This window comes from Mirounga angustirostris, unplaced genomic scaffold (assembly GCF_029215605.1).
Source record: "Mirounga angustirostris isolate CCGP_5_RB_7025 unplaced genomic scaffold, mMirAng1.0.hap1 SCAF_3, whole genome shotgun sequence".
In the NCBI taxonomy this organism is placed as follows: Eukaryota; Metazoa; Chordata; class Mammalia; order Carnivora; family Phocidae; genus Mirounga; species Mirounga angustirostris.
The window spans coordinates 129,381,178-129,408,094 of record NW_026991711.1 but is presented as its reverse complement, the minus strand read 5'-3'; the positions used below and the strand labels follow the sequence as shown (position 1 = coordinate 129,408,094).

The 26,917-nt window shown below is 36.3% G+C and overlaps 1 protein-coding gene across 11 annotated transcripts in view; it reads left to right on the top strand.

The window, feature by feature from the left end:
• COBLL1 (cordon-bleu WH2 repeat protein like 1) overlaps positions 1-26,917 on the top strand; it is a 164,828-nt gene that overhangs the window by 114,650 nt on the left and 23,261 nt on the right. For 7 of the 11 annotated variants that reach the window (XM_054506163.2, XM_045868725.3, XM_045868724.3 and 4 more), the window contains 5 exons: positions 3,663-3,864; positions 5,933-6,161; positions 6,966-7,004; positions 11,710-11,807; positions 11,920-12,156. In XM_054506163.2, the coding sequence (XP_054362138.2) occupies positions 3,663-3,864; positions 5,933-6,161; positions 6,966-7,004; positions 11,710-11,807; positions 11,920-12,156 (805 nt within the window). The remainder of the gene's footprint in view (positions 1-3,662; positions 3,865-5,932; positions 6,162-6,965; positions 7,005-11,709; positions 11,808-11,919; positions 12,157-26,917) is intronic. The other 4 variants (XM_045868728.3, XM_045868726.3, XM_064586634.1 and 1 more) reach the window with 3 other exon arrangements.

The following is a 26,917-nucleotide window of genomic DNA, read 5'->3' as shown; positions in this document are numbered from 1 at the left end:
GTAATATCCCAGTATTTATGTATCTGTCCACTTAGCATTTACTTTAGTGTAAGGCGTAAGATGGATACATAAATTTTATTTATCAGATGGCTAGTCAGTTTTTCATACCCTTTGTTGAAAATTCAATTCCTTTTTTTTTTTTTAAAGATTTTTTATTTAGGGGCGCCTGGGTGGCTCAGTTGGTTGAGCGACTGCCTTCGGCTCAGGTCATGATCCCAGGGTCCTGGGATCGAGCCCCGCATGGGGCTCCCTGCTCCGCGGGAAGCCTGCTTCTCCCTCTCCCACTCCCCCTGCTTGTGTTCCCTCTCTCGCTGTGTCTCTCTCTGTCAAATAAATAAATAAAAAATCTTAAAAAAAAAAAAAAGATTATTTATTTATTTATTTGAGAGAGAGAGCACATGAGAGGGGGGAGGGTCAGAGGCAGAAGCAGGCTCCCCGCCGAGCAGGGAGCCCCATGCGGGACTCGATCCCGGGACTCCAGGATCATGACCTGAGCCGAAGGCAGTCGCTCAACCAACTGAGCCACCCAGGTGCCCCGAAAATTCAATTCTTTCCCCAGAAATTTGGGATACCTTTATCATATGTAGTATTAAATTCCCATCTGCATTTATAGAACTTTCTGGTCTGTTGGATTTGTCTGTCGGGATATAGGAATATTTTCAAGAGAGAATTGGCTTCTGGAATTATTGAAAAAAGAATTAAACAGAATTATAGAATGAATCAAAGAATAAAGTCATAAACCAGTTCTATGATTTTTAGTTGATGCTTAAAGAGACATTTTTATTAGAAAATATTTAGGTGGTGTTGAGTTCAAAAGGCATGATGTAGGTCTATCAGCATGCAGCCTTTTTGCCATGAAGTCTGATATTGTATGCAAAGATTATAGATGACCAAACTGACTGAAGGAATAGGCCATTATTATAATATTGTTGGCCCATTATGCACTTCTTTTATTAAGTCAGAAAACTAATGTCACAGATAAAAATACAATACTTCATTAAGACATATCAAAAAGGTTAAATAAGTGTATATAAAGAGTGTTAAATTCTTACCTTTTAAAAATGGAAAATATCTTTTTCCTTAGATGTTTATATTTTTGTACATAGGGAGATGAAAAATGGTAGCACTAATAAATATTTTTATCTTGTTAACTTGTGTTTTTCTGGCAGAGATTCTAAAGAATGTACATTTAAGAAGTAAAAGATGTTTAGAGTATAAGCGTTAGTGGTTTTTACATTTATTACTTGGCACATTTATATGTGTAGAGAGAAATACAGTCTGAACATATCACCATTTATTCATAGTTGTATTTACCTAGACATTACCTAATCTTTTTTAACTTTATTTACTATCAGAGAAAGGTGGTACCATTTCCAAGTCAAGAATTTGTATGTAGCATCAAATTTTTAAAAATTTTTATTTTTTGTTACCAAAAAATAAACTTGAATAATACCATTATGCTAGTCTTGATGTGGATGAAATTTAGTATCTATTACTCAATGCCAAAATTTGGGTGATTATAGACAAATTTACATATGAGCATACTAAGTAGCTCAAGAGGACATAAAACTCGTAAATTATTATTGTGGAAGCATCTAATAACGATATAGGGAACATATTTTGAGGACTGAAACATATTCCAGAGAACATTTTTTTTTTAACTGAGGCACTTAGGTTTTTATTATTTTTCTTGATATATGTATAGTGGGGTGCTACTTTTTTTTTTTTTTTTTTTAAGATTTTATTTATTTATTTGAGAGAGAGAGAATGAGAGACAGAGACCACGAGAGGGAAGAGGGCAGAGGGAGAAGCAGACCCCCTGCTGAGCAGGGAGCCCGATGCGGGACTCGATCCCGGGACTCCAGGATCATGACCTGAGCCGAAGGCAGTCGCTTAACCAACTGAGCCACCCAGGCGCCCTAGTGGGGTGCTACTTGTAGGTGGGAGAGGAGAAGAGATGTTAAGGGATGGGCAACAGCCACAGAATTCGAGGGTGAGGTAGGTGGGTGAACACAGGCGATGGTTTGAGGATCCATATAAAGTGTTATTTAACCTCAAGGCCACACAATGTCAGACAACTAACCCTCTTCCAGGAGGAGACTGCCTCTGTGGAAAAGCTAAACCAGAGAGGCTACAGATCAGGGCACTCCACTTAAGAAAGTAGGGATGAGGTGCATATGAAAACAGATGTACTAAATTAAAAATACCATACTGAATGGTGAGATTCCTATCCTCATTTCCCTGTCAAGTTCCTGAAAGCCAGTAGCTAGGTTCATATTATGTAGTCAAGAAACTGGAGAATTTTTTACCGACATTTATATTTCCCCATGGGAAAAAAAAAAACTGGCCACCTGATTACCATCAAATGAAGCCCATCAACCTATACCTTAATTCATGAAAACAGGACTTTTACAGAGTATTTTAGTGCCTCGGTCTTGAATATGAACTAACAGCTTAAGATCACCAGACATTTGAGGAAAGCACATACCACAGAATATTTTTTAGTGTTCTTTTCTTAAGGGCTAACAATTAAGAAAGACTCAGAGACCACATTGTTCTGTTGTGGGTGTGAATGGAATTTAACACTTAATCACTCTTTGATATTATACATTTACTTGGTTACTTTTTAATTGTCGGAGCACAAATGCCCATAATGTTTTTCTGTCAAGGACCAGATAGTAAATATGTTAGGCTTTGTGGACCATTCAGTTTTCATCACATCTACTCAAATCTGCTGTTGTAACACACAAGCAGCCCTAGATAGTATGTAAACAAATGAGCATGGTTGTGTTCCAATAAAACTATTTACAAAATATAAGCCATGGGCCCACTTTGACCTGCAGATTGTAGTTTGCTGATACTTGGCCTAGTCTATCTAGTAGTGTAGATCTCTGAGAGCATAACACTTTATTGTGTCTCCAAGGGCCTAGAAAATATTAAATGTCCTTTGAATGAATTAAGAAATCTATACTTTTCTTGAGAATTTTGTGGGCTTCCTTCTGTAGATACTCACTGTGCTTTCTAAAGCCCAAAGAGTGGTGGTAGTTCGTTTGTTTGTTCTTTTTTTTTTTTTTAACACCCATAGCAGTGCTTGATCTCATGACACCAAGATCAAGAGTCCCATGCTCTACAGACTGAGCCAGCCATATGCTCCGGGGTGGTGGTGGTTCTTAATGCTTCATTTTTATGCGATCTTTGGAATATAACCAGTTTATAAGCCAAAGACTGCTGGTATTCAAAATATTGTAAAGGAGAGCATTTGCTGAACTAAGTGCTCTTGGGTAAGGAAAGGACTTTTCTTAAAATTTATAATAATAGGATGACAACTTGGCAGATAAAAAATACAGATAATTATTAAACCAACACTAGGATCTAAGCTGTTTGAATACCAGTCAGGACTTTTTAACTATTATAATTCTGTCCGCTTAGTTAGATACTTGGAGTCCAGGGCCCAGGCTACCATGTATATATCTCCTCCTGCAGTGGGGGAAAAAATGATCTTGTAGCTAGATTTTTAAGTTACTTTCACACATACTATTTTATAGCCTTGTTTTATCTGCTGAAAACAAAAAGGCCCTAAGAAAAATGCTAAGAACAATAACTTTAAACTTAATGAAATTGTTTTATGGACTTTTATGATCAGTATTACTTCTGTTTTACAGTAAACCTATGATGGACTTGTTGATATTCCTCTGTGCACAGTATCACTTAAATCCATCCAGTTACACAATTGATCTGCAGTCATCTGAAAATAACCCCATTAAATTTAAGCCAAACACACCAATAGGAATGTTGGAGGTGGAGAAAGTCATTTTAAAGCCAAAAATTTTGGATAAGAAAAAGCCTACGCCTATAATACCAGAGGTAAGAATGTCACTGTGATTTTGATGTCTTCTGGCAAAAATACTAAATTGATTTTTCAGTCATTATCTGCAGCTTATATTTATTTCAAATGAAATAAAAATGGACTTTCCTGGTTAAATTTGATGTGAACATGGCTATTTTGCTTGCCTTGGCCACTTTGTTTAGGATTCATTTGGTTATCAGTCTTTGGATTAACTAGAATTTGGGGAATACTTTTGATTTTAGACACTCTAAAGTGATCTATAGGACCATATCAGAATCTGACAATTTAAATGATCTACATTTTAACTTACTCTTTTAAAAAGTTTTTTTTTTAAAGATTTATTTATTAGAGAGCATGAGTGCACAAGTTGGGGCAGGGGGAGAAGAAGAGAGAGAGAGAGAGGGAGAGAAGCAGACTCTTCACTAACAGCAGAGCCTTATGTGGGGCTCGATCTCATGATCCTGAGATATGACCTAGCCAAAATCAAGAATCATACACTTAACCAACTGAGCTGCTCAGGTGCCCCAGAAAGATTTTTTATTTAGAGGAAGGTTTTAGAATCTTTTAATGAGAATTTATTTAAGAATTTATTAAAATATTTTTTGGCTTCTCTATACTTGGTAAGTGGTGGTTCTAACTTATTCTAAATTGTTAATTCAAGCTATATAATGACTCAGTTTTCTATAATATATGAATTAAGCAAAAAATACTTTTTTCAAAAATTTTTAACCACAATCATTCTAATATCAATTATTTATAAACTTGTTCTGTTTCTATAAGCTATAGAGGTAGAATTTTATGGGTTTCAAGAAATATTTTTTCAGGGCGCCTGGGTGGCTCAGTCGTTAAGCATCTGCCTTCGACTCAGGTCATATCCCAGGGTCCTGGGATCGAGGCCCACATCGGGCTCCCTGCTCAGTGGGAAGCCTGCTTCTTCCTCTCCCACTCTGCCTGCTTGTGTTCCCTCTCTTGCTGTCTCTCCCTGTCAAATAAATAAAAATAAATAAATCTTTAAAAAAAAAAAAAGAAGTATTTTTTCATTAGGAATGTCAACTTTTTTAACTTCAGGAAATATATAAAGGCCAGTATATTAAATTAATAGTTTATTTACATGGCTTGAGGGTATATATTCTCATATTTCCTTCATATTGTTATGCAGCTTTTTATAAAGTTAAGAATTCTTATCTACAAAATACTGATATTAAGAATTAATTAGGATATTGGGCTATTACCCATCTAGGTACATATGTACCTAGGTGGCAGTAGTATTTATTTTACAGCATGGGATTATACATGGTGTTTTAGTTTAATGAATACATGTTAAGCTTTAAGGATCTGCACACTGTAGATTTCGCTTAGCATGGTAACATGTTTCTAAGTTCCATTTGTATATAAAAGTTAATTACATTAAAATGATATGTTTAAAATCCTCTCAATAATTTTAATTAGTACTAGATATCTAAATCAGGGTTATCTTAATAGTCTTTACTAATATATTAGCCAAAGTATTGTCAAATAATAGAGACAATAGGTAATCACAATAGCTAATGTTTATTTGTTGATAGTTTACTATGTGCCAGACACTATGCTAAGTTTTTTTATATGGGTTATCTCATTTATCTTCTTTTCAATAGAGAGAAGCACAAAAATTTTATATTTTAACCAAAATACTCTTTTTTTCATCGAGACAACAAACCATTAGATAAATATTTCTCAACTGAAGCATAAAATAGAACATGTATAACTCTGTATTATTATGGGCATTTGCTCATTTTATAGTAAATATTTTAAGGAACAAACAGAAATATCAGTAGTATCAGATATGAGGCTTTTATGTTCCCTTTTAGATTTAAAATCTAATACCTTACAGGGATTATGGATTTAATCTAGATTATTTAATCAAATTATTTCATATTCTTAGAAATAATGAAAGAATATGCTTCAGGAAAGAAAAATAATAATTTCACACCAAAATAGAAAAATACTGTTTATTGTATGACTGTATAATTGTAGATTGATCTCTTATTGTAGAAGGTTTTAGTAAATAAATTATGGTAATAACTATGGTTTTAATCTGTGTTTCAGAAAACTGTGAGAGTAGTGATCAATTTTAAGAAAACACAGAAGACAATAGTGAGAGTTAGCCCTCATGCACCACTCCAAGAACTTGCCCCCATTATATGCAGCAAATGTGAGTTTGATCCACTGCATACACTGTTGTTGAAGGATTATCTATCTCAGGAGCCCCTTGATTTGACAAAATCTCTTAACGACCTAGGACTAAGAGAATTATATGCCATGGATGTCAGCAGAGGTAAGTAAGACTTTTTGTTTTATTCATTTGACAGGATGTGCATATAAAAGCATGTATTGTATTTATGTGTAGGGTTTCTGAAGTTCATAATGGTGAGTTAATGGATCCTATAAATAGAAGTCAATATGTGTCATTGAGAATAAGAGGCAATGAAATGTAATAAAATTCAACTTGATTTCAGTTTTTGAAATTAGAATAAAAACTTGTCTTTCTTAGTTGTCATTCACTTTTTACACTTTTCCATCAATCTATGAATATTTTTGGTGGGATTTAACTTAATTTTTTGAGGCTGTAAGATTTAAACAGAAAATAAAGATTTACATTTAAATTCATTGTTGTTTTAATCAAGTGTGAATTACTGTAGACTCACCATGGTTTTGTCTGAGTCTTAATTGTCATTCAAATTTCTAAGTTTCTTGACAAATTTTTTTCTAGGTTCACCCAAAATCAACTAGCTTATAAAATAAATCTAACTCTAAAAATTTTTAAATAAAAATAGCTTGCAGTATTAATCTATAGAAATAACTGAGTGTATTAAAATTTGGAGATCTTAGATAATGTTTGTTTCAATTCTAATTAGACAACTGCAAGCTTATTTATTCAGTATGAATCTGTTTTATTAGAAAAAAGGTTTAGTGAAGGATTACTTACTACATCCTTTGTGCATTGAGCCCTTCAAACTTTATCCTGAAATTGTGGATTTATATAATCCATAGACAGCTATTTCAACTCAGTGATGTTTTATACTTGAATAAACATCATCTTTACAGTCAATTTACCCTCTTTTACCCCCTCCTTCTGTAGCCACTTCTGTTACTGCCTTCAATAAATCATCTTTACAAGGTAAGACATATGAATCAGTAGAAAAAATTGTAACATGAAATTTCTACTTTTATTGGATAAATTGAAAATAAGCTTCTAATTTTACCTGTTTTCTTAACATTACTAATGTGTACATTCTGTAAGAAAACCTTCGGCTTTTATTTCCTGAAAAATAATTTATAAGCCCTCCCTCTTGATTTCTGAAATTAATACAGTAATAATATTTCAATAATTGATTAAAAATATCATCCTAAGAATGTGAAAAACATTTTTTTAAAGATTTATTTATTAGAGAGAGAGCATGAGCAGAGGGAAGAGGCACAGGGAGAGGGAGAGGGAGAAGCAGGCTCCCCGCTGAGCAGGGACCCTGGTGTGGGGCTTGATCCCAGGACCCTGGGATCATGACCTGAGCTGAAGGTAGATGTTTAACTGACTGAGACACCCAGGCGCCCAAGAAACATATTTTTGACTCTCAGACAAGAAAAAATGATTTTGCTGGGTTCTTTAAGTATAGTTCCTGATAGTTTGGTGGTACCATGGAAGGATCTCAGATTATTTACATTGTACAGTTATTCAGAGTAATCAGGGTATATTCATCATAGGAAATTATTGCAGCGTTAAATTGTGAATATTTTATAATAACATGGAAAATGCTTATGCTAGCTTTTAAACCATTTAAGTGTGTTTAATACAGTATGTAAAAAAATTTTTACATAAAATTTCTGAAAGGAAGTACATAAAAAATTTTAATACTGGTTACCTTGGGTGGTAGGGCTGTGGATGACTTTTTTCATCCTTTTTTTCTTTATATTACAGAACTTTATAATGGGAATTTAACTTTATTAAAAATTAGCCAATAATAATAAAGTCTGGAAGCCTTTTTCCTCCATTAAAAAAGGATAAGCTCAGATAATTGATTACTATAATAATTACCACTCTACTAAAAAAAAAAAACAATAAGCTATACACATTATGTGTTATTGGAATCTTCTTTCTTTACCACTGCCAATTTTCCCATAACACAATAAGTCTATATGAGTAATAGTGTGATTATTTATTATTAGTGGCTTGATTCATGAAGACTAGGTTAATCAAAGGAGCTGGAAATTGTTATGTTCATAAAGCATATACTGGCTAATAATCAGAAGATAGATGTTTTAATTCTGAAACTGCATTAGCTGTCAAACTCATTTAGCAAGCCGATAGGACAAATAGCTTTTTATCTGTCTGCATCACACTTTCCACTTCTATAATAACAGATTGGAAAAAGTGGTCTCTGTGCTTTTTTTCCAGTAGCAACATCCTGGCACTTGTACTTGGCTTTTCTCCTACCATTGCCATTCTCTATATACATTACTCAAAGCAATTTCCATAATCTTATTGGCCTCATTTTGAAGGTGTTGAATGCATTGGTTTGTAATAACCCTTCCAGCCAAGAAAGTATGTATTTATTTAGAGTACTAAATGTTGTGATGTAACCTTACGAGATTGGATAAGAAAATTAAGAAAGCTCCTTTTACGGTGTCAAAATCTACAAGATCAATCCAAATGCTGTAAATGCCTCTGCCTCCTTATTTTGTCTAATATTATCAGAAGTCTTAGTACTTTGTATGCAGTTACTTATAGCCTCTCTTCTGGAAACAGGAAACTATAAATTTGAGTTGTTTTCTAGTAAGCTCAAGCCCTTGTGTTTCTTAGTGTTTAACTCTGACTTCTGGTGATCTCTGCCATAGAGCTGTAAGTGACTTAGCTTAACTAGTATGGAGGATGACAGGGTGCCTGGAAATTGCTTTACCAAAAATAACTTTGCTTATATGTATTGCACTGTACTACCATGTGAAATACCTACATTCAGTTAGTCTTCATCTTAAAATGAAATAACATTTCTTAAAAAAAAAAAAGGAAAAGCCAAAGGTATTATATATCATCGATGAGTAGATATTATATTGAATTTTACCACTTAATGCCTGTGTGTCTTGGTGCAAGTTATTTAAACTGTGGTCACCAGGGCTTCAGGTGTATAATGGGACAATACTGTCTGCTTCCATTTCTTTACATTCCCTAACTTAGAAAAAGGACTCAGAATGATAACTTGTGATAATTTCTGATAATCCTCTTTGGATTGTTCTAGGAAAGAAATTAGGCATGTGAAAAAATCTGTAACCATAAAGTGCTATCCACATGTTCATCATTAGTTAGTATTGTCAGTAAACTCATTGTACAGAATGCATACTGCTTATATAAAATTTAAAGCATCAGATTTATGAAGTTTTAATTTGTGAAATATTCTTCTTTATCGTGTTATTGAGGCATATTGCATTGATATACTTACTGGCATTAACAATCTTTGCTTTCCTGGAGGAGCCCCTATTTTGTCATAATTTATTTAATTTTTAAACATTTTTTTAAACAAAAAGACTGTACATGCAGTCCTAAAAAAGGGGTATATATTTAAGATTTAAATGTATTTAAGACCATACATTTACCTCTAAGTGCTGCTTTAGACATATCCCATAAATTTCAGTATACAGTACTTTGTTTCCAATATCACTGAAATTATATTGTGATTTATATAAAACACATATATGCTCTTTAGTAGAAATGTTTTCAAAATTGATATATTGAATGATATATCCTTGTTTCTCCTTGTTTCCCCACTCCTTGTTTCTCTCTTTTTTTTAAAATTTGTATTTCATTTGTTGAAGAAACTGGGTCTTTTATCTTACTGTATTTCCCACATTCAGAATTTTGTGGATTGCATCCTGTGGTGCCATTTAATATGTTTCTCGATTGTCTCTATTTCTTGTAAATTGATTGTTGAATCTAGAGACTTGATCAGATTTGGGTGAGATATTTTCAGCAAGAATACTTCATAGGTGGTATTATATATTTCCATTAGCAGCCATGTAATAGCAAGTTATATTTATATATGTATGTATGTACATATCTCTGCACCCAATGTGGGGCTCAAACTCATGACCACAAGATCAAGAGTTGCTTGCCCTACCAACTGAGCCAGCCATGCACCCCACAAGTTATCTTTTTTGATGTTAGCTATCAATAATATTTGCCTGGATCTTGATTAGGAGTTGGAAAATAATCATTATCTGCAAATATGCCTTTAATTATAAATTGAGATATTTCAGAAACAGCAAATTTCCCCATTCAGCTACTTGTCTACCTAGGTACAATTCATTCAGAAGAGGCAGGAAAAAAGTGTGATTCTTTTCCTTCATCAGTATTTATTTATTTATATAGAGAATTTTTTTTAAGATTTTATTTATTTATGTATTTTAGAGAGAGTGAGTGTGGGTGGGTGGGGGAGGGGCAGATGGGCGAGGGAGACCATCTGAAGCAGACTCCCTGCTGAGTGCAGAGCCCAATGGTGGGCTCGATTTGGGGCTTGATCTCAGGACCCTGAGACCCAAAACCAAGAGTCAGACGCTTAACGGATTCAGCCACCCAGGCGACCCCCTTCCTCAGTTTTTAAAATAACAGACTGGTTCATTAGCAGTACATAGAGGTAAACAGTAAGGGTCAGTTATTTTTTCAGCATCGCTACAAGTCATGGAATTAAACATATGCAAAATGTTTCCATTTATTAAGTAGTTCTATGATGCCCAAACTGTCCTGAGCTTGGCCAGTAAAAACCATATCTGATTGATTCCTGTGCCCTTTTAAAATGATCCCAGTGGACTCTGATTTCTTTCTCTCTGCTATAATTTGATATTCCAGACTCATCTTTACAGTCCTTGGTGTGGACAAAGAATCAGCCATTCTTATGCAATCGTGGTCCCTTTTTAGTGGGAAAAGGTGTTTAGAGACCATCTGGGCCAGGGCTACTCAGCACCACTGGACTTGTCATTGTTTGTAGGCCTTTTCAGTTGACATTAGGAAATACTTTTTGGAAAATAGAATGTTAATATGTAATCATGAGGTTGACATTTGCCATTCTGATTAAAATGTGGTTTCTTAACTTTGACACTATTGACATTTGGGCTTGGATGATCCTTTTTTGTTGGGGGGCTATCTTGTGCATTGTATTGTGTTCAGCATCATCACCGGCCTCTACCCAGTAGATGCTGGTAGCACATTCTCCTGCCCTACCCCTAGTTGTGACAATCAGAATTGTCCCCAGACATTGTCCAGTGTTCTCCGGAATGGGGGTGGGGCAAGATTGCCACCTAGTTGGGAAACATCGTATTGAAGAAATAGTCTTTTGGAAACACTTAATAAAGTACTAAGTAATTATAGTGAATCATGCTTTAGAGAATAAAATATTTCATAATTGTTTAGCTCTGTGACAAAATAAAAATTCAAAATAAAGGGACAAACTGTTGATAGCTTCATATCTCATTTAATTCAAAGTGTCCATTTTACTTCTGAAATGTTGGTAATTATGGATAGAACAGACCCTGAGTCACAAAGAATTGAGTTTCTGTCCTATCTCTGTCATTGCTTGATTGTTGGCCCCAAGTATGTATATTTGTTTCTTTAATCTTCAGATTGCTCTGCTGTGAAATAGGAACAATAATACTAAACTTCCTTGTTGCTTTGAGAATTAAATAAGATATAAGATGCCTAGCGGAGTGCATGGTTCATAGTAGACCATAATTAGTAGCTTTCATCATTGTATAAATTTTTCAAGGGAAAGAAACTGAGGGAAAACTTGGAGGTAAATCTACAATTCCATGTACAAAAGTAAGAGGCTTTTCTTCTATTTTAGAATCCTGCCAAGTATCACAAAACCTAGACATTATGAAGGAGAAGGAAAATAAAGGGTTTTTCAGCTTTTTTCAGCGCAGTAAGAAAAAGCGGGAACAGGTGAGTATTTTTTTATGTAATATTTTATAAGATTCTTCTCATCTGTTTTTAATTGCATGTGCTTTTTTATCTTGAAATGACCTCTAGGTTTTGCCTTTTCATTCTTTATTAGACTGCAAGTGCCCCTGCAACTCCTCTAGTAAATAAGCATCGCCCAACTTTTACAAGGTCCAATACCATTTCCAAGCCATATATTTCAAACACCCTGCCATCGGATGCACCCAAGAAGAGGCGGGCCCCGCTGCCTCCAATGCCAGGGTCTCAGAGCGCCCCCCGGGACCTTGCTCACATCCAGGAGAGGCCAGCTTCTTGTGTAGTGAAATCCTTGAGTGTGGACGAAACAGAGAAGGTACATAATTGTGTTTCGTTTTGTGTTTTTAGGATGGGGCAGAGGACCATCTATTTTTCCTCTTGGCCTTTTCCACATAGACTGCTAATAAGATTAGTAACAGTCACTAATATGTAATAAGATGAATAACTTGTTATTGATAACATTGGCACTGGGAAGAGATTACATATGTATGGTTCTGTGATGCAGTAAAGAATAAATGTGTCAATTTTAAGTAACTTTTATCTTCAAGCAAATAAATCACCCATAAACCTTAAAGTCCTGGCTTACTAAGGCCCAACCAGAGGTGCTTGCTTGATGCATGTATTGGGAATGCAAATACTCAATTTTGAACTTTTTTTTTCATGGCACCAAAGTCTTTATGTTGCATTCATGGGTTTTTAACTAGATGTATCTTCTTGACCTGACTCTGGGATTCTCACAGGGAAATCCGGGTGTCTTGTTGATACATAGACACTCTATAGTTTAAAAAAAAAAAAAAAGTGTTTATATAGAATATATTGCAGTTACTTTTATATACTCTTATGTTCAAAGCAGGGTTCTGGGTATGTCTTTTCCCCATACTGACTTACTATTGCTTCTGTGTACTACCACATTTCCCTGGAGTATGTTGTTTTGTGGAAATCCATTTGCAAACTACTTTTCATGCCTATAAAATGTGTACATTCTTTGCTTTTTTCATGTGGACGATAAATGAAGTTTTAAGTAAATGTGATTAAACATGAGACTATATATTTTGTTGCTTGTAATCAGACAAATTATTCAAGTAACTTTGAGAGCAAATTTTACTTTGAGATATTTGAGACACTGAGAAGTTTTCTTGTATCTACTTGAAGGGTTTTTATTTCCCCTTGGAAGTTCAGTAAACTAAATGCTTAAGTAAACTAGTGCCTCCCAACCAACTAATAAACATTTCTTTGTTTTCTTAACTTTAAATATTTTTAACTATAGTTGGGTTTTTTTTTTTTTTTAAGATTTTATGTATTTATTTGACAGACAGCTAGAGAGGGAACACAAGCAGGGGGAGTGGGAGAGGGAGAAGCAGGCTCCCCGCCGAGCAGAGAGCCCAATGCAGGGCCTGATCCTAGGACCCTGGGATCATGACCTGAGCTGAAGGCAGACGCTTAACGACTGAGCCACCCAGGCACCCCTTAACTATAGTTTTTAATTGTAATTTATAAACTATCATATATGCCTTTAGAAAGTAAATAGCAAGGTGTCTGGGTGGCTCAGTAAGTTAAGCGTCTGCCTTCTCAGGCTCCCGGCTCAGCAGAGAGTCTGCTTCTTCCTCTGCTTGCCCCCCGTGCCCCCCCATGCTCATGCTGTCTCTCTCTCTCGTTTGCTCACTCTTGCACACTCTCAGTCTCAAATAAAATCTTAAAAAAAGAAAATAGCAACCAGGGTAGAAATGAACAAAAAAATGCTTAAACTCAGTAGTTATTTGAAAAATCATCTATTAAGCTGTCTTCTTATAGAAATAAAATTTTCTTGTCTAATGTCCCTGGTATAAAGTCTCACCTTAAAAATCAGGAGGATAGTTATATTTTCAAATGATAGAATCATTTGCTACAAAGTTTTCCAAAGTAACTACTTGGTAGTTGGGTGAAGTGTTACAAAAGAGGCGATTCTTGGATTTAGTATTAACATCTGTGTGGGAGTACCTTAGGCAACAGGAACCATGTTCAAAGACACGGGAATGTGAAGACTATGGCATGCCTGGGCATGAACAAGAATCAGAGACTGAAATTGAATGAGATAAGCAGAGGCCAAGTCAGGGTCTCCAAAGACTTCATTTTGTGGGTTTAACTCCTTTGCATTTCTTCATAGTAAGTCATTTAAAAGGTAGCACTTTCAGGATTGTTTTAAATTTTTAATTACCAAAGTCTGTCTTTATGTAGAAATAAATCTTAGCTCCTGGTCACAAATTTTTATTCCCGGTGACCTCATGCATTCTAGTAAACTTCCTCTGTGCTTGGACCTGAAGAGGTCTACATTGTCCAATAAATAGTCTGCTTCTTAAAATTCTAGACTGTGTTTCCAGTGGCCTCACCAAAAGCCATTTCTTTTGATTCTCACCCTCTGCTCTATGACCAGTTGATGCTCCCATGTTAAGTAATCTTTTTTTTTTTTTTGTATGTTGCCTTTGGCAAACTGGACATCTTTATATAATTTTCCAATTATTTTTTTCTTTTGATCTGGACATCTGGGTAGTTCTTTGATGTATTGTTAAGTAGGACCCAGAATTATTTGTTCCTCCCTAGAGAAGCTGAAGAACCATTTTTTATTTCTTCATTATAAAAATCCTTAACAATTAAGCCATGGTTCGGGGTGTGTGTGTGTGTGTGTGTGCGTGTGTGCTTGTGTGCATGTGAACTCATGCTTTCCTAGGCATCTCTGCACTCATTTCCTTAACTTCTTCACCATATTTGATGTGCTAAATCACCCCTTTGGTCTTGATTTTTCTCTCTTCCTTGGTCCTGATTCTCTTTTTATATTTCAGCTCTCTTTTTTCTTGCCCCCACTTCCTTTACCTGTTTTCTAAATTTGGAGGTACCTGAATCCATGGTCTTAGCCTATATTTACTGTACTCTTTCAGAGAAGATGGGTTCTTTGTTGAGTTCTCAACTGTAGTGGTTTGAATAGTGTCCCCCCAAAAGATATGTTCAAGTCAAGGATCTAGAGATAAGATCATTGTGGACTTTAGGCTGGGCCCAGATCCAAAGACTGCTGTTCTTGAGATAGGAAGGAGGAGGTCATGTGCTAACGCAGGCAGAGATTGCAGTTATGCTGCCATAAGCCAGGGAATTCTAGAAGCCACCAGAAGCTGGAAGAGGCAAGGAAGGATTTTCCCATCGTACTTTCAGAGAGCTATGGCCCTGCCAACAGCTCGATTTCAGACTTCTGGCTTCCAGAACTGTGAGAGAATAAACTTCTGTTGTTTTAAGCCACTCGGTCCTGGTAAGTTGTTACAGCAGCCCTGGGAAACTAGTATATCAACTTTGTAATTCCAATCCCAATATTTTATTCCAGTTGCAGACTGAAGTCATGGTTACTTATTTACTCATCACTACCTGGAAATCAGCATTTGATTGATGATTTCAATCATCATGATTTCAGTCATGATGATTGAAAATCAAGCTTATTTTTGTTCTCCCAGATTTAAAAGCTCAGGATAATTTTCAGTGTGTTTTCTTTTTATTTTTGCGTCCAATTAGTGAGTCCTTCATTCAGTTTCCCTTCCTTGTCTTTCCTTGTCCCCTTCTTTCCTTCTTCTGTAGTCATGCCTTAGGGAAATCCAGGGTGCGGAGTAAGGAGAAGACCAGTACTTAACTTGTCTTCCCAGTTCAGGAACTTTGATAACTGGCAGGTATTTTTGAGGCATTCAAAGCCCTCTACAAACTGATCAAAATGGGGGGGGGCAGTTCTACTTTTGTTTCTTTCTTTTCAGCTTTGTTGAGGTATAATTGGCAGAGAAAACTATAAGATATTTAAAGTGTACATTGTGGTGATTTGAAATACATATACATTGTGAAAGAATTCCTGCTGTCTGGTTAATACATCCATCACCTCACATATTTATCTTTTTTTTTTTTTTTTCGAGAGAGAGAGAGAGAGAGAGTGAATGTGCACACAAGCCTGGGGGGAGTGGGGGAACAGAGGGAGCAGGAGAGAGAGATTTTAAGCAGGCTCCACGCCCAGCTTGGAGCCTGATGTGGGGCTGGATCTCACGATCTGGAGATCACGATCTAAGCCGAAGTCAAGTGTCAGTCGCTTAACTGACTGAGCCACCCAGGTGCCCCTCTACTGTTTGTTTTATGTTTAAGATAAAAAAATAGTCATTATTACTATAGACATTTTATATTAAACAACTTAGTTTTGAATTTGAAGCTTTAAAAAGGCACGTTTTTGATGATTGAAAGTAGTAGACTGGGAAAAAGTATCTGGAAAAAAATTATTTTCAAATCCCTGAAGAATTTTGGATATATTCTTATCCTAGAGATTTTTATTGTTCAGGAGTCAGAATAAGCCACAAGGGTGCGCTGTTTAACAGACCTACAACAGTCTGATTTTTACACTTTCTTTCCCCCACCAAAGCATCCTTTAATAGAGCAGAAAGAAAATAATGGAAATAGTTACATTATATTAGAAATAGCAAATGCTTATCTCTTGTGTGTGAAGTGTCAGAAAATAGAGCTAGAGAGATAAATAACAGTAATGCATAACAAAGTGATTTCTAATTAATGCAGTTTTCTTCATTTTGAGCTTTCACTTCATGTTAGTATCCTCTCAAGTAGTCGTTGATATTCTGTTTGCCTTACATGGGCTTACAGATAAGTCAGTCTACCTGTAGCTTGTAAAAAAATTTTGTTCACCACGTCTATTTTATGCTTTTTGGCTGTCAGTATTTAATAATTGATCTCATTTCTGTGAGGCATTTCTCCATACTAGCAAATTAAAGTATTGGATAGTGATTTTGGAGCTTAAACTGAAACTCTTCACATAAAAGGCTGTTGGTTTTCTGAGCTAATTTTGGCAACTGATTGTGTAGTTTCCAAAGAGGATTCAATAAAAATCCAAGTCAGTAAAATAATTTATCCTAACCTGTTTTTTTGGGACAGTTTTGCAAATAAGATTATTTGATCCACCTAAAGAATACATTTTAAAGAATACATAGTTTACTGTCATTGCTATCGTGTTGTTTTTTTTCATGTCCCTAAATTTCTGTGTACTCTTTTACATTTCAAGTCTTGTGTCCTGTTCCTTATAAAGGTGAATATACTATCTTCTATGGAAATGTTCATTTGCAGAAGAAAACTATCCAATTAGAAATTTTCTGGCAGTTTTTCTCCGATCTCTTTGAGCATTTTGTGAATATGATTCTGCCTAAAGGTTAGAAATGCCATTTATGCAACAACATATGTAATGGATGGTTCCTACTCTTTTTTACCTAAACCATATCGCATGTATTACTGTATAAATGCATACAGTTATTTACAATAAGATTATATAGTTATTTACACAGATTGTCATTTATTTCACACATGACAGAAGTCAGAAATGCAATGACATTGACTTAAATTGAAAATCACTTAGAATTCTGGGATTGAAACTAAGTTCAGAAATCCAGTATCTGTACCATGTTCACTGACCAAGTTTCTGTGAGGAGCACATTTAATAAAATCTGTGGCCAAAGGATGTCCTAGTATTATTGACAAATCAGCCTTTTATGAAGGCTGATTTTACAGTTGAAAAAGAGGAGAAAGAGTTGGACACGAGTTGCGGATCATCTTGACCCACAGAATCCACCGAAACTTTTGGAAAATTCTTTATTTTTGCACATTTGGTATGGTTTTGCTCTTTGGAGTTATGTGTGTATATAGCAGTAAAGCGGCTTTTCCCTGGCTACTAGAATGGTACCTCATTTTCTTTAGGTTATTGGCTTTTGGCTAACACAATAAGGAATTATCTTGAACTTTTTATTTTATCTCATTTTGCATTCTGGTGCAGACAAACACTCAAATGTTGAGAAATGGAAATACTTTGCCATCCAGTATGATGCAAGTGAAATTTAATACTTAGAGTGTGTTCATTTTTTAACAGCTGATTTAATTGTTTTTAAGAAATATTTGACATTGTTCATTTTTTACTCAATTTTACCTTTTAATATTTATCATGGTTTATAAGCAGGTAAGATGATAGATTGTCATATGTTTATAAAATGTGCAAGAATATATTTGGTCTTAGTTTCACTTAATAAGTTTTAATCCTAGATGTTTTATGCAGAGTCATTAAGGTTGATGTAAAAAGAACATATTTGTAATCTTTAAGTAATCTTTTTGTTTTTTTTCTCTAGATTATCACACAACATTTGATTTTCCCCGCCACTTTCCACTTATATTTATCATATAGAAAGAAAACCACACACATAATTCTACAATTGCCTAGGAACAGTGGTTGCCATGGCATTTTTAGTTTGATATACGGGATACAGCTGTCTGTATTTCCAAAAATACGACTTGTTTCATTCAGTAGAGAAATGCACCAGTGCAGCATAATAGAATATAATCTGCTTCCCCCTTTTAAGGCTTTTCCATATATATATAAATATACTTAGTCTTGGTAGTTTTAATCCCATTTTCAAAGGGTCTTAATCACAAGAGCAAAATTAATGACTAATGCTTATATAGCACTTACTAATGTTTGAGACCAGGTACTAAGCACATTACTCAATTAATGCTTTTGAAAATCCTCTGAGCCATTACTTTTTAGGTTCCTGCCAGCTTTACCCCTGACCCAAATGTAAGGAACTATGCTCATTATGAAGTTGTTAGACTTTAAAGAATTGTACTATTCAAAGAACAATAGGTCTTAAATGGAGTTAATGTGGATTTCTCTCCTTTATTTATTAGTACACAATCATTGTGTCTCTCTGAAGCACATAGTGAATTAATAAAATATTTAAAATAATCAATGTTAGGAATCTTCCTTTACAAGTTCCTATAGTATGAAGCTTATTTAGGCTTTCTACCGCTATGACATTTGGGACCTCATGGGGGAGAAAATGCCTTTCTTTGGTAACCAGCATGTACCAGAGACCAGGGCAGAGAGAAGCAGGCCTCTTTCTTGGAGCCATGGGGATAAAACTATAGGTTCAATTGGATAATGCCTGCCGTACAGCCTTGGCCCCCTTTCTGAGATGAACTGAGTTGATCCCAGTTTGTTCCCTTGATTGCTACTTTATTCTGGTGGGGGCCCTATACTCAGTTAGTCTATAGATGTTCACTACTTCCCTACCCTACCCCTAGACACTTCTTTTTTTTTTTTAAAGATTTTATTTATTTATTTGACAGAGAGAGAGAGACAGGGAGAGAGGGAACATAAGCAGGGGCAGTGGGAGAGGGAGAAGCAGGCTCCCCGCTGAGCGGGAGCCCGGTGCGGGGCTTGATCCCAGGACTCTGGGATCATGACGTGACCCGAAGGCAGCCGCTTAACCAACTGAGCCACCCGGGTGCCCTCCCCTCCCCCGACACTTATTTTTTCTGATCATTGACCAGGAGAACCTTGATTACCACCATCATCTGTCTTTTTAACTTGACCTGAGCTCTGATTTCTCCTGATTTATCTTCTCTTTTTCCATCTGAGATGTATTACTGAGTTAGGCCCTCATCTTTGGGCATTTAAAAAATGTCATTAGTAAGGGATTACCACTAATAAGACTTGGTTATATGATATTTCAAAGTATTATAGGGTTGATGAAATGAAAGCACAGGTTACTTTAGGGAGAAAAATTTAAAAACCTTGCAAGAGTATAACCCAGGTTGTAAAATTTGTGGGTTTTTTTCTGATCTACATGGAGAAGGGCTGAAAAGAAAGTATATTATGGCAGAAGCAGTCCTACTCTGGCTTGAGAGCGAGTCTTGAATCTACCAATAGGTCTGTTGTTGTCATGATTTTTCTCATTGCCTTCTTTTGTCTTCTACCTTGAAAAGCAAGCCTTTGAACTTCTTTGTGGCTTGGGTTTCTCCTCTGTACAATAAGATTTTGTAACTAAATTTCCAAAGGTCTCTTCCAACTCCAGTGTGATCAAATTATTTTATTCTTCTGTTGTCTTTTAAAATTGGCCTTTAACAGATAAAAGTGCTTTGTTACATGGATCTTTGGTTTGATCAGTGTTAATCAGATAGTGATACCTAGTCCTGGTATTACTTCTCTGAGGATTTTTGAAACTCCAAAGTATAATAATGAAATAAAACATTGATTAACTGACATCTTTCTCCCTGAACTTCTGACTATAACACAAAAGTCAACACCAGTACTTTGGGCATCAATAAAAAGAGGTAGAGGATACAGAGTTTGAGGAAGATATGCTCAGGTTAATGAGTTTGTTAACTAGAGGATGCAGGTGTTATCATTGACTAATGAGTTTGAATCTAGAACATTTTGAGAGAAATCTAGTGGCAAGCTTGGCCACCCAGAATCCTCTGAAGGGATTATAATTTTAGTAACCAAAAAAGATAAAAGTTACAAGTGGTGGTGGTATTTAGACACCTCTAAGTGAATCCAGCTCTAATCTCATTACTTGATGTCATAGAATTTATTTCAGCAAATTGATAGGAACACCCTTAAAATTGGCAGAATAGATGACTGCTTACATGGTGTGGGTTTAATAGCTCCAGGCCCTGATACCACTGCCCTGTTTCTCCTTACCCTACATACAGTAGTCTGGTACTGGACATATCTCCTCTATTTCTTACACCCCTTCACTGATAGGAGTTTTCTTCATCTAAGTTGACCTAGACAGGCTAAGACTTTCAGTGCTATCAATGAAGTATCTTAAAACAGGTTTATTGAGAGAACATGAAAGTAGGATATATAAGTCCTAGATTTTTAGGAGTCAGAGAAATCTATTTAAGGGGGTGGGGAGGGTGTGGAAAGAGATTCAGGGCAGCAATACAAACACTCCCTAGCCTCACCAAAATAGCATTTTATTTTTAAAAACTTCATAAAGAAAGAAATTGGCATATAGGCCTTCATTCAGTACAAGTAAAAAAAATGCATGTGTGTGTGTATTGAAGTATAGAGGATATGTATAAAAGGTTGAACACCAAAACTTCTATGAGGTAACCTGTATTTGTTGGGATTTATAGGGATTTTTCTTTTTTTTTTCCTTACCATTGTATGCATTGTTTGCATCTTATGTGAGATTATGCTAATTTTATGATCAAATCAGTAAAACTGAATTCATTGTGATTGGAAAAAAACTTCCTTTTACAGCTTTGCTTACTTTGCAAATTCATTACAATACCTCATACTTCTATATTTACTTTATTATAATTATACATTTTGAAGTTTAAGAAAACTCATCTGTTGTCTAAGTTGTAAAATTATTTTAGAAAGAATTCTTCCATCAAGAGTTAAGAATTCAAACTCAGGGCCACCTGGGTGGCTAAATCAATTGAGGGTCTGCCTTTGGCTCAGGTCATGATCCCAGGGTCCTGGGGCTGAGCCCCATATCGGGCTCCTTGCTCATCAGGGAGCCTGCTTCTCCTTCTCCCTCTGCTGCTCCCCTGCTTGTGCTCTCTCACTCTCTCAAATAAATAAATAAAATCTTAAAAAAAGTTAAGAGTTCAAACTTGATCTTTGGGTAGTTATGTAAAAGGTCACTCATTGGGGTATAATTCATAGTAAATTAAATAGTATGTTTTTAGTATTTATAGAGAATATCCAAGTTGGAGAAGGATAATGTGATTCTGGCACTTAAGAATAAAAAAAAAAGTATGAGTTTTTAGACAATTTCAAGGGGTGGCTTAGATTTTCTCCTCTAACCCATTCCTCCCCACATGTGGAAATCATAAACAGAAATAAAAAGCCAAAGCTTCTAATAGAAACATTTAACAATGTCCTTGAAGTTGGGCTACTGTATTTCTGTCCTTTGATTCAAGTTGTTTCTTATTTTTCTATTTGCAATTTTTCCTTTACTCTTTTCTACAGAATATATTGATTTCAGTGACCCACATCTTATAATTCAACTGTGATTAATAAGTGATCTAATAACTTGTACAGAGCTAGTACTCAGTAAATCTACTGAATGCCGTTCAATTCTATTTTCTTCAGCTAAATTTAGTTCCATTTTGAACCAGTAAATCCTGATTTGGGTGTGAATTCTGAGGGATTAAGTATCTGGCATGGTTTTCAACTTGACCTTGTCACTTTCGCTGGAGTGTTCTCTTCTCTGTGCAGTATTTTCCTTTTCACAGACTGTAAAACTCAGTGATGTGCATTCCTGTTAGGCTGCAGTTTTCACTAATGGTAGGCAGACTTAGTGACTCTAACTGAAGTAAATAATTGAACATCTCTAATCATTAACCAAAGCGTTTCCCCCTAGTAAGTAGAAACCTCTCTGAGTTCTTGTTTTGTAAACCCTTTGGATTTAAATACAGTTTAATCTCAACTTCTTTTAAAAAATTTCAGTTATAATTTGGCCAAAGGAAATGTATCTTGGTGCTGAAAGCTAAAGACCATTCTAAAGAGTTTTTCAACTTTAATTCTTTACATTAAATTTATGAAATATTCAAATTTATGTATTATACACATTCATATACCCATCACCAAGATTTAACAAATTAGTGTTAAGTGTTGTGCTTTTATTAAATTCCTTTAAGGTAGGGTGGAGCTGCCTGAGGTGACATAAAGGTGGCATTTTTACACATAATGAATTACACACAATGAATTTGGCTTATGCAGTGGACTAAACACCAGTTCCTGAATGCTGGGCACTGTTGAGGTTTTAAGGTTGATCATAATGGAGATGGACTATACGTACTAGGACTCTTACCACCACCATCACTGCAGACAAAGTACAGTCTTAGAATATGTATACCTCCTTTTATCCATACTTTTCACTCTACATTAGAACCATCATTTGCTTATTTTATTTACAGATCACACTCACATACTTAAAAATAGATGAGTTGCATGTTACATTAGTTAATATTTATGGAGCAGGTACTGTATACTAAGCCCTGTGCTGAGTTTTCACATGTCATTTCACATAAGTATCCAGCCCCTTCTGAGGTTTAGGTACTCTTACTTTTCCCACTTCATAGATGAGGAGGCTGAACATTTGCAGAGACACTAGATGGCCATGCTCCCTGGTTCAAGCCCTGACATTATCTCCAAAGCTCATTTGTTTGGTAAGCATTACACTAGGCCGCCTTCCAACTTGCAAACCCTCTAGAAGCCTCTCTCCAGTTAGACACAAACTCACTTTCAAAAATACCGGGTTGCTCATGCCTGACTAATGCAAGGGTAGAGCGGTTAGGAGACTATTAGGCGTATACTCCTGAAAGGCACAGGAAAACTAGGGCTTATGCATGCAGCTTAGTTAGACACTAATGGCCTTCCTTGCCTTTTTTCTTTCTTTTTTTAAATTTTTTAGCATTTTATTTATTTTAAATGTTTCAAGTTTTTATTTAAATTCTAGTTTACTGTAATATTAGTTTCAGGAGTAGAATTTGGTGATTCACCACTTATATATAACACCCAGTGCTCAACACAAGTGCTCTCCTTAATCCCCATCATCCATCTAGCCCATTCCCCACCTGCCCTCCAGCAACCCTCAGTTTGTTCTCTGTAGCTAAGAGTCTCTTGGGGTGCCTGGGTGGCTCAATGGTTAAGTGTTTGCCTTTGGCTCAGGTCATGATCCCAGGATTGGCTCAGGCCATGATCCCGTGGTCTTGGGATCAAGCCCCAAGTCGGTCTCCCTGCTCCTCGAGGAGTCTGCTTCTCCCTCTCCCCCCGCCCCTGCCCACCCCACCCCCTGCTTGTGCACTGTCTCTCAAATAAGATCTTAAAAAATAAAAGCCTTTTTTATATGCCTCCCTCTCTTTTTTCTTTCCCCTATTTTCCATCTATTTTGTTTTAAATTCTACATGTGAGTGAAATCCTATGGTATTTGTTTTTCTCTGGCTGACTTATTTCGCTTAGCATAATACACTCTAGCTCCATTCACCTCCACATCATTGCAAATGGCAAGATTTCATTCTTTTTTATGGCTGAGTAATATTCCATCACACACACACACACCCCCACCCACATCTTATTTATCCATTCGTCAATGGACATTTGGGCTCTTTCCATAATTTTGCTGTTGTTGATAATGCTGCTATAGACATTGGGGTACATGTGCCCCTTTGAATTGGTATTTTTGTATCCTTTGGGTAAATACCTAGTAGTGCAATTGCTGGGCCATAGGGTAGCTCTATTTTTAACTTCTTTTTATTTTATTTATTTTTTATTTTTTTTAAAGATTTTATTTATTTATTTGAGACAGAGAGAATGAGAGAGACAGAGAGCACATGAGAGGGAGGAGGGTCAGAGGGAGAAGCAGGCTCCCTGCCGAGCAGGGAGCCCGATGCGGGACTCGATCCAGGGACTCCAGGATCATGACCTGAGCCGAAGGCAGCCGCCTAACCAACTGAGCCACCCAGGCGCCCCTGGAAACAAAAACAACAACAACAAAACTCTTGTCTGTCTTGAAAGACAAGAAATATATGCTAAGCTATTTCCTTGAACACTAACACTAATATTATTGTACCTTAGGACAAAACTTCCATTTCCATCATTAATCTGTTGCTGATGATCTAAACTCACCATTCTTACTCCTTGAAAACTCCTGCCCTTGGCCCATCCTACATAGGTTGTTAAATTTACGGTTTTGTCATAAACTTAATAAGTTTTAACCATTAATTATACCATGGAATCTAGTTATGACAGGTCATGTATATCTTTCTGGTACCACTCAGTGACAGTCATGCTGTCTTAATGTCTTCTTTCTTAGTCTCTGTGATCCAGTTGCAACTCTAATAATGTATGTCCATTTATTTTCATGTTACACCTGCAAAACAGGGTAAAGGGAGTTAAGTTCTGTAGGATAAAGTTATAAAAGATGTGCTCCTTCAAAATGTTGTGTCTTTTCTTTTCCCTCAGCTGTCTTCATAAATGGTACTGAAAATTTTTTAGTAAAACTAAAATCTGTGTATTTTGACAATTTTTAAATTCTTTATCCATAGAAATATCCTGTACAAAAAAAGTTTGCTTATTTTAAGACCTCTAGGGACATAAATGAAATATGTGAGTCTATTTTTATTTTGTCTTTGAGTTATGGATAGGTTCATATAAACTTGTGAGTCTGCAATATAAATTCCTCCCTTCTAATTTCTGTACCGTATATTTTATTATGACCAAAATTTAAGAGCTCTAACTCCTAAACAGATACTGTCATTTGAGAAATTCATGACTAATTCAAGTCACGACTGCTTTTATCAGGTAATAGAAAAGACCAATAAATGACAGTGTTTGGGAATCTGGCCTAACGGGGAGCACAAGTTTGTATTCTAAACCTCATGAAAGCAATCTGTCTAAGCATGGGAAACAAGTTTTCAGCGTGGAAGTAGGAGGAAAATCAAATGCTGCCCTAAATTTGTGCATTCAGCAGTTAATTATTGATCACTTACTATGTTCTTACTGGTAAAGTAAGTCTATGAGAGGAAGGGAGCATGCCTTAATAGGGCTTTACTAAGTAAATTCATCTGAGAAATAAAAATGGCATATTCTACTGCTTTTGATACTTACATCATTATTTTGAAAAGTGAAGTGCTGCATTGTTTTAGGAGAATTTTTGGCCTTTTTCCTAATGACTTCTAAACTTGTTAATTTTATAAGGTAGCAAATAAAGTTTCCAAACACAGAGATACATAATTAATCAATAAGAAGAAAACTTTATATTCTACTCAAAATGACATTTAAATACTGCTCATCCAGCTGTACGATACGGTGCATTTCCTCCTCAGCCCTTTATTGCCAAGGGTCCTTCTCTTGATTGTTTCAAAAGTCCAAACTGCAGTTGAGGATCTGTCCCCACATCCACTCTGGCCCTTAGATTTAATCAGAATTGGCTTTAGTGACTGAATCAGTCTGGGTTTGGGTGGCAGGCTTTAACTCTTTCCTTGATGGATTAGGCCTGAAAAGCTCTGGAGGAAGGACCGCAGTACTGAGGGGAGAGGAGGTTGGTGGCTGCAGCTGTTCCTCAGTTGGTGTGGAGGCCATTTAATGGTTTGACTCCCCATCAGGTCAGCCAGGTGCCACCCTGTCTGCCCCGTTAGGAGGAGTTAACCTCAGTGAGAGGTGTTCCATCAAGTGCCTGCCATTGTGGACCTAACTGTGCTCTGTCCCTATGAGATGACACTTAGGGAAGGAGGTGGTCAGAGAGATCTAGGGGCTAGGCAGTTAACTGCCTTAGAAGCCCTCACCCAGACTTTGGCCTTTCCATGCCAACTCGGCAACTGTTACTTGGTTTTGAACAAAGTGACCTAAACAAACTTAGGTTTTGATAGGATCCTTTTGCTGGTATGTTGAGAAAGGGCTGTAGGGACACAGTGTGGAAGCAGAGTCCAGTTAGGAGGTTCTTTTTTTTTTTTTTTTTAATATTTTATTTATTTATTTGAGAGAGAGAATGAGAAAGAGAGAGCACATGAGAGGGGGGGAGTGTCAGAGGCAGAAGCAGGCTCCCTTGCCGAGCAGGGAGCCCGATGCGGGACTCGATCCAGGGACTCCAGGATCATGACCTGAGCCGAAGGCAGTCGCTTAACCAACTGAGCCACCCAGGCGCCCCCAGTTAGGAGGTTCTTGATGATAATCCAGACCATGTGGTAGCAGTCAAGCTGGATGAGCCAACGAGATGGACTTCCTGTGGAGTGTGAGAGGGAAAGGAGATGGGGAGAACTCCAGAGTCACTGGCCTGAACAGATGGAGGAATGACTTGCTCTTTCCTGAAACAGGAGAGACTGTGGGAACAGGATTATTTCTAATGGGAGAGGGGAAAGGAGGGATTATCAGGATCTCAGTTTTAGACAGGCCATGTTTGAAATCGCCTTAGATATTAAGTGGAGATCAGAAAGAGGTCTAGGACGGAGGGATAATTCTGGAATTAATTGGCATATGAATAATACATAAATCCAAGGGAATAGGGGAGATTACCAAGAGAGTGAACATAGATACTGAAGAGAGTGTATGCAAGGACTGAGCTGAAAAAGGACCCTAAAAGAAAATGGAGCATTGGGATCTGTGCAGAGTAGGAATGTGGTAATCTGGAAGTAAGAAAAAGAGAAGTTTAAGAGGGTGGTCTATTCTGTCGAATGCTGCAAACAGATCAAATAAATGAGTTCTAAGAATTAACCACTAGTTTAGTTGTGGTGGTCAT